The sequence below is a fragment of the Micrasema longulum genome, unplaced genomic scaffold (genome assembly GCF_059751315.1).
Source record: "Micrasema longulum isolate JH-2025_06_02 unplaced genomic scaffold, ASM5975131v1 h1tg000597l, whole genome shotgun sequence".
Taxonomy (NCBI): domain Eukaryota; kingdom Metazoa; phylum Arthropoda; class Insecta; order Trichoptera; family Brachycentridae; genus Micrasema; species Micrasema longulum.
Window position 1 is genome coordinate 1,587,624 of NW_028277793.1, and position 8,800 is coordinate 1,596,423.

The 8,800-nt window shown below is 29.9% G+C and overlaps 1 protein-coding gene across 1 annotated transcript; it reads left to right on the plus strand.

The window, feature by feature from the left end:
- Positions 1-1,835: 1,835 nt before the first annotated feature.
- On the plus strand, positions 1,836-7,513 carry LOC148280296 (tetraspanin-7-like). Its single transcript, XM_088228599.1, has 5 exons — positions 1,836-2,097; positions 2,204-2,389; positions 4,395-4,562; positions 5,155-5,283; positions 6,799-7,513. Exons 1-5 carry the CDS (start codon positions 2,023-2,025, stop codon positions 6,952-6,954), a joined length of 714 nt encoding a protein of 237 aa, XP_088084725.1. The 5' UTR covers positions 1,836-2,022; the 3' UTR covers positions 6,955-7,513.
- Positions 7,514-8,800: the final 1,287 nt, after the last annotated feature.

Sequence of the window (8,800 nt, forward strand, 5' to 3'; positions counted from 1 at the left end):
AATTATGTAAATATGTTTTTGCCATTCGAATAACCTACATATATTACATAAAAAAATGTTTCTTAAAAATCAATTGATACTTCATAAAAATAAACAAATGGTAAAAAAATAATAAAAATGAATGAATTTCTACGGGAAAAATAAAGTTAATAATTAGTCCAAGGACTAATTATTAACTTTCTCAGGTCTCAGCATTTAAAGCCAATGCTTGAACAGATTCATCCTGAAGTAGCTTGCACCCTGAGACGCATACGCATACAAGCTTTTTATGGGTTGCCATAGGCTCCAGGCTCTTTGGCAGGTCACAGGTCAACTCTCCCAAGAGTGAATTGCCATAATTTACATCATCCTCTTTTCTGCAGTTGATGGTGCTTGGGGTACTGCATTGGTATACTAAATGCAGCGTATCTCGATAGTATTAATATGTTAAGGTAAGGTGATTGGGCTGATCAGTTTTACGTTTGATATGCTATTTATTTTATTTATATATATACGCCCAATGGGCATTTTTAAGGACATATTTATGCATAGAAAATTATTGAAAGTAGAAAGACACAATGGTATATAGTAGACTTGGCGGGAGTGGAAACGGGAGAGGGGTGTTTATAATTGAATTTGATTCAGTGATCGTTTGAAAGAAGACTGTATCAAAGAAATCAAGACTGGTATGTTTGTTGGCAGATCTAAGAATTCTGGGCATAGGGGAATGAAAATAGGGACAGTGAAATATTGCCGTGTAAAACTACCTTTTACACAAATATTTTATGCCACCTTGCCATAAATCGAACTCAGGACGTCAAATATGTTGGGCGAACGCGCCAATCGAGTCGAAAACACTCGTCTAGGATTTTAGGTTTATTTCACACACATAACTGTTTTCTTCATCCGCTCGTACACCAATAATTTTACTTCTTAAATTTTATTATGAAATAGAGCAGGGTCAACTGTGCGACGCTACTGGATTGATTGCAAATTACTAGTTCGAATGTTAAACGATTTGCATAAGAACAGGCGCTAAAAGCGCGCTGAATCGAATTTTTTAAAACTTCTTAATGAAAAACTAAAAGAAAATTTAATATTAGAGTAAAAGAACACTTAAGATGCTTAAATAATAATAATTTTTCTGAATTCGCAAATCATCTGATAGAAAATAATCATAACTTTAATAAAGACACTGGATTAAAAGTACTTCACGTTGAAAATAAAATATTAAAATTAGACAACTTAGAAATCTTAGAAATTGAAAAAGCGATTCATAATAAGAAAACAATAATTAATAACCAAATAAACAATATTTCTTTTAGTCCTCTCCTGGCTTACTTCGAAAATAATGATATCAGATTACCACCTGTGTAATAAAAAAAACACTTGATTTATTGGGTCCACGTGTAGTATTTAGTGAACATGATCGAAATAAAATAAAAAGGAATCAATTCATTAGTTCCGTAAACCTTGACAAAGAAGCTTGTTTGCTTTGAAACCGGTCGGTGAAAAATAAAAATTAGTGGTTAAAAACAAAGTTGTTTTATTTATTTTATTATAATGAATAACTACAAAGTTAGTGCTTCAAATATAAACTTTATACCTAAATATTTATTTGATTTAGGTATTATTGAAATGATTTGGTATTATGGCCAACATAAACACCAGAATTTTACGTAAGTAGGTAGGTACATAACATACTTATTAGATATGAACATTTACAAATTTGGTCTTAAACCCCTATTTACTTTGCTAAAATAATGAATTGTGGCTTGTTATATGTTTTACTATATCACCCATATAAAATATCTTATAATATTTTATTACCCTATCGAACGTTTGCGCGCGCGTCCAGAGTCCAGACCTGACATCTGACATGAGTGGTTAGGTTCACTCGTATTTTTCTGTGTCAGAAGTTAGCTTGATATTACTTTGCTGAGTTGTAAATACTACAGACGCCTTTCTTTCGATGGCACGGCGTCGATTTTCTAATTATAAATAAAATAATTTAAAGAGAAAACAATATTTGAACTCGTAAAAATGGGACAATTCAAAAATATGGCATTGATAGCCTGCATGAAATCGTTACTGATCGTTTTTAATATCGCCTTTTGGGTCTGTGTACAATGAATATAAATTTTATTTACATAATTCTGTTTGTCCCCTTATTTTATCCATTAAATTAAGTTTGTTTCAAATTTGATAAAGCCGTGTGTTGCAGGTATCGAGTATAACAACTCTGGTAGCAGGATTGTGGGCTGATTATTTTCAAAAGTATATGGAAAATTCGTATGAATTTTTCGACACTATCCCATACGTTTCAATGGGAATAGGATTTTTATCCGTATTTATGGCATCTTTTGCTTGCACGTGTACTGTAAAAGGGCAACCGGTTTTATTATACGTGGTACGTAATTATTTTACTAACCTTTTTACTTACGTGCTATATTTAGACCGAAAAGAGACGGAAATAAAATGAATTAATATGGCTTATTTAATTAATTATCGCTAGAACATAACACAATATTATAATTCTGCGGATTGAAAAATACTTTATAATAAAATATTTACTCATGTGTAACCTTTTTTGAAAGAGAGAGACCAAACGGATAAAATGGGAATTCCGTCAGACTAACCAATATTATACTGACAGCAATTAGTGTCATCGTAATCAGCATAATATTCCGAGTAAGAAAAATCCGATAAACGTATTCTAAAACGGTAGAGAAACCAGGGTTACTAGAGACCCGATTACAATGGAATTTTAGGAGAGTGATCTTCAAACGTCCATAAAGTACAATTGAAGATAACTCTGTTAAATTCCCATTGTAATACGGGCCCAGGGGCTAAAATAGAAAAGCCGGACGCAGGTGGTCTTCGTAAAAAGTTACTTTGTTTTGTATTGAGTAAAGTTTTAAGTAGGCATGACAACAATTAGGCCTCAAATTAAATCCGAGCGGAGTCCGGTCACAAAATCCGGTCAAGACCGGATTTATCCGATCAGGTGGTAAGAAGGGGATAATGTCACAAATAAATATCTACGCAAAAACTTAAAATTTTTATTACACTTTTTTTTATGATGCAACCCGCGACCTGAAGTCTGGAAAACGAATGTTACTCCGAGAGCCATCATTCAAAGTCTAAGTTCAAGGTGTCGGGGTGTAAGACTGGGTCGCGGGTCACAGACGGTTGTCATAAAAAAAAGTTTAATGAAAGTTAAAAGTTTTTGCGATTTTATTTAAAAGGCAAATTGCATGAAAAAAACGAGATAAAAATCCATTTTGATGAAAGCGAAACAATTTTTTTACTTATTTAAAAAAAACTTCTTATGGTGCAATAACCGCTCAAAATATTGAAACAAATGAGGTATGATTTTTTTGGTATGTAATATTAAGTAACCTTAAAGAGTACTTTTTGCGTCAGTTTAATATTTGAAAATCGGCTGACTATTATTGAAGTACTTTAAAAAATTCCCGACAAATACTCTTTTTTTTTGGCATGAAATCGACATGTTTAACGCTATGTAAAAATATTTTTACACTTCAGCAGAATAACATATACTGTCCTTTCAAGCCTAATGATGGAGCTTCACGATGAAGTTAGCTTTAGTATTGCCCGATAATGAAATAATCTTGTTTTTTTGTATGTACCACTTTATTTTTTATAATTTAATAACCAACTAGTTTCGGCAAAAAACTATGCCTCCTTCAAGGTTAATTACAAACTTACATGATATAAAATTTACAACGTGACGGTAGATTGGGTGTGGCTAAGGGAGAAAAGAGGGGATAGAAACTGGGGGTTTATGTCTGAAGAAAGCATAGTATTTTGGCAAAACTAGTTGGTTATTAAATTATAAAAAATAAAGTGGTACATACAAAAAACAAAGTTAATTCATTGTAATTAATTGGACTTATTCGAGTCCCTATTATATATAAACAGCTGTTTCGGATCACTTAATGGACTGAGTAAATAAATATAAGTATTTATTTTATTTTAAATAAAGAAAAATATACCCAATAAAATGTATATATAATATATGAAAAAAGTTTGTTGCATTATTGAGCATAAAAATATTTTAAAAAACAAATCACATGACAAATTACTAGTTACAGATTTTTCTATTAGAGAAGGCTGTTGGACTATCTAAATGTCTTGATTTTTCCAGTAATCGTTTGCCGAATTAAAAAGAAAATTAAAAATTAATATTTTTCGAATCTTATTTTCGTAGACACATTTGTTTACATAATGTTTTTTTTATGGTATATAGTATTTATTTTCTAACATATTCTCATTTGATCGTATAACTTAGGAACTTTATTACTTATATGACTTTTACGCCTTCAAGAATAAAAATATAATGTATTAAAAATAACATATTTTACAATGTGTATTATTATTCTTCTTTATAGTATGGGGGAGTTTTAGCAGTAGTTTTTGTAATGCAAGTTGGTGTCGGGATATCGCTGTATGCATACAAACACAGATTATCAGAAGCTCTTGATCGCGCCGTGAATGTTTCCTTTATCCATTACGTGAACGGTGACAAGACTGTCAATTTTGAATACTTTCAAAAATCGGTGAGTATTTTATTTTCTGCTTACCACTAATTAGTTACTAATAAAATGTTATCAATAATTCACATAAAACTAAAAAGATATTATTATTACAAACCCCAACATAAGTTAAAGTTTGATTAATGATTTCAGTATTCACTTTATTTGCAATATTTTGAGTTTTTCCAAGGACTGGATTTCACCCCCTAGGAAGTTATAAAGATTAATAATTGGTTGTGTATATAGGTGAAATAATTAAGTCAGACGAATCTCACCGGCATCAATAAAGGTTCCAGGTCTTTAACTTTATAAAAATCAATCGATGGATATTCTACCCATAGTAAAGAAATATGGGTATTCAAACATATAGAATGGCGAATATCACACAGTTTAAAGTGACCGCTTCAACTAACTGGTCATAAGCTCTGTAAATGCTTAGACTTCCATATTCTCTTCCCTAAAATATCCTCCATCTTTATTTTTTTTTATCAGTGCATATCTTATTCAATTCATAACTGTCCTTAAGCCTCATCATAATCATTTCCCTTTCCGCACCTAGTGGTGTTTAGTTTTTTTAGGCTGTTGGTTTAATCAACAATATTAATTTATATTTTAGTTGAAATGTTGCGGTGTCCATAATTACACGGACTGGCTGCAACTAGTTCCGGCGCGTTCCATTCCTCAGACTTGCTGTAAAGTTCTAACAAACTGTATTACTGCCAATACGAGAGATATTTATCATCAGGTAATTGCAAATTATATAACGTGATTCTCATGTTTTCTGTCTTTTTGTTGGTAGGTTATTTAGTGCATCTTAATCAAATTTCGCAAATTAAACAGGAAATAAAATAAACACTGGTATTACTTTGAATGAAAATTACTTGAAAACTTTGTGACTTAATTAGCCATCAAAATACGTTAATAAGTGTATATTGGTGGTCAGGTTCATTAGTAAAACATGTTTAAAGAAACGAGATTTAGTTTAAGTAGGTATGCAATTTTATTCTTAGATAATTGCAAAATAATGCTGCTAAAAAAAACTTCTACGCCAAGAACTTCTATGGAATTAAAAGGTAATATTGCTTGGGTCATTTCAAAATCATTCCTAAATGACCTACTAATAAAGCAAACATGCTAGTGTACTCAGTACCCAATCACTAAATTAATATCAGTTAATAAATAATATATTTAATATTCAGGCACAAAAAATCATCAATGATTTTAGGTGACATTCAAATATGTTCAGTTGTTTCTAACTGTCTCTATACTGTTATTTGTCTTACTTATGAAATGGACTATCAATGTGGTTAAAATTGGTAGTTAAGATATACCTAACCGTAATCAACAATATAAATTATTAGACAAGTACTGGATTGAGGATTTTATTATTTTATCTTTTTTTAAAAAATTATTTACAATATAAAATATTTTATTTAGAAAGGTAATTTAAGAGTCCTCCTCACTAGGAAAACCTGTTCTGAAGAGGCCTGTATAGTGCTCAAATTTACCTCTATGGTTTATTAAATTGCATAAAACTTTCAACCACAGATGAAGAGAAGGGTATATGCATGTGTAGAAATTTACAGAAGATGATTTGTAACCACTTTATTCAAAATTATTAATTAACCAAATGTGGTTGAACGAAGATAATAATGGTCATCATAATGAAGATGTTAATATTTACCATTAATTTAAACATCCGAGTTTGATAATTTCAAATTACAAACATCTGTAATTTTTTCAGTTTTTTACTTGTCAAGAGTTTTTATTAATATTTTAGTAAATACACATATAAATTTGTAATAAAATGGTTACTGGATTTAGGTAAAGAAAAATCGGAAAACTTACTAAAAAACATTCTAAATAAATGGTATATAATTGTGTAACTTTATAATAAATTAACTAGTAGGTAGTCATGTTATTGTTTATTTTTGCATAAAAATGTCTGCCTTAAAACAGGTTATACCTAGTTAGGCAGACTAGACATAATCCAGAGAAATCTATGTATGTATGTAGTAGATAAAGAAATTAAAAAAAATATTAATAAACCATTATTATTAAAATTAAATTAAAAAACAACATCATTTAAAATAGTAATAAATTATTGATAAAAAAAAAACAAGTTTATGGATTAGTCTGAAAATTGAGTCTTATTTCAGCTTTCCTGATTATTAAAAAAAAAAATACAGATGGTCCCTTCTGCCATCTGACTACCGATTTATAATGAGAATAGATATTAATATGTTTTTTTTTGTCTCAGGGATGCTATTCTTTCATCGATGGATTTTTTGAAAACAACAGCAACTGGGTGTTGGGAACAACAGTTGGAATTTCAATGTTTCCCTTACTTGGAGCAATGTTGTCTTGTTGTTTAGCTGATAAAATAATTAAGAAAGAGAAATATGATGATATGTAATGACAAAATACTTAAAAACACAACTACTACTAACATCACGCCATGTGACATACATTCCTAGCTTCTTCTAGATTCATACATCATGTCATATGTGACCTTCGATTGTGTCTTCTTTTGACATGACTACACTTTTATGGATTTAGGCTTATCTGACCACATCATGACTTTAATCATTCTCGCGGTACATATCACCATACATAACTGTTCTTTCACATCCATTCGTTCTACATGACCAAACCATGTTAACAATTATTTTTTTAATTTTATCATTTACATAAATCTCAGATTTGTATGATAGACTGATTTCACAGTTTGTAACCCTGCCATACATCGATCCCACACACTGGACGGATTTCATCCGCATTCACTCTGCTTACATTCTTCCTTTGCCAGTTCCATGTTCTATTTCTATGTGTTAGTGTCGGAACTAAAGCTCTGTTGTGCACCGCCTGTCTAGCTTCAATTTCTGTATTTTATTTAGTAATCACTTTGCTTAGTGTGTCATTTATTTTATTGCCTGGATTCACTCTCTTTTTAACATCTTTTCCTATTTCTCCAATTCTTGAAAACATTGAAAAAAAATGAACAAATTTCTTCTACTTGCTTAAGACATTTGATAAAGTATAATTATATTTCACCATTAACCCCACTTCAACCTAAACTCACCCCCCCTTTAAAATACAATCACTGTTACTTTCACTCATCACCAACTCATTCCTGAACACACTACATTTTAGACTGTTTCAGACAAATGCTCTTTACTGGTTGCCGATAGAATGGCATTGTCAGTGTGCAACAAATTACCGATTTTTTTCTATTGTTATATTATAAGAAATATTGATTTTTAAAAATGCCAATTAATTTTTTAAAAGTATTATTGTTTTCAATTTTCTAAATGTTTAATATTTTTTAAAGCTAAAAAACTCATTTATAATTCATTTTTAAAATGCAAAGTTTTCATCAAGCTCAATTCTGAATTATCTCAAATAACCAAATTGCTTTACTAATAAAATAATCAAGAAAGGGAAATATTACGACATGATATATAATTACATTATAAGAAATAAATTATACAAGGTGCCAATTAATTAAAAAAGACTTTTAGGGATACAATTCATTTCTGTTTTTTGCATATTAAAATACTAATTGTATTTAAACCGGGTATTTGAGTTCTTCTTAAATAAGATAGTCGTGTTTTATTAATCATTTCCTATAAGGACAAATAAAACCCATTTCGCTGGGGTTTAGTAGAGAAACAATTAAGTTAGATTTTTATTAGAATATAACTAAGCTACCAATAATATTATATTATTAAGTTGACTACAGTTAAAAAACAATAAACGTCAATGCCTACAACCAATCATACCAGTATATTTGCTCAAATAATGAATACATTTAGAAAAACAATATATTATCGGTAATACTGCAATAACCGCTTAATCTGTTTTTGTTTTTTTATGAAAATGTTTTACAGGAATAAATTTGCTATAGGAACTTAGAGTTTTTAGTTTTAAATTATTGCTATTTTTACTCTGAATATTTTTTTATTTTTATTTTTGATACTCTGGCGATATTTTTGGTTGATTAAAATCGTAAGTAATAAATTAACAGAACGGTTTCCAGATTCCCCTGCTAAAAAAAATCATGGATTGTTATTTATGCAGTAACCGGCGAAAGATCTTAAAAAATATTAAGCCAAAAAATTCAATGAACCTCCTCTTCCATTGTGTATGTCTATGGATTTAACATATAAGTGTGTTTCAATAGCTATTTCAACAGATATAAAGAATTCCGGTGACTTAGTGTGGTCTAAAATACAAAGTGATTATTTATTTAATAACACTGA

Excerpts from the sequence above, each read along its gene's own strand:
- LOC148280296 (XM_088228599.1), top strand. The coding sequence starts at position 2,023 with ATGGGACAATTCAAAAATATGGCATTGATAGCCTGCATGAAATCGTTA. Across the intron at positions 2,390-4,394 it reads AACCGGTTTTATTATACGTG|TATGGGGGAGTTTTAGCAGT; the intron begins GTACGTAATTAT and ends TCTTCTTTATAG. Across the intron at positions 4,563-5,154 it reads TTGAATACTTTCAAAAATCG|TTGAAATGTTGCGGTGTCCA; the intron begins GTGAGTATTTTA and ends TTTATATTTTAG.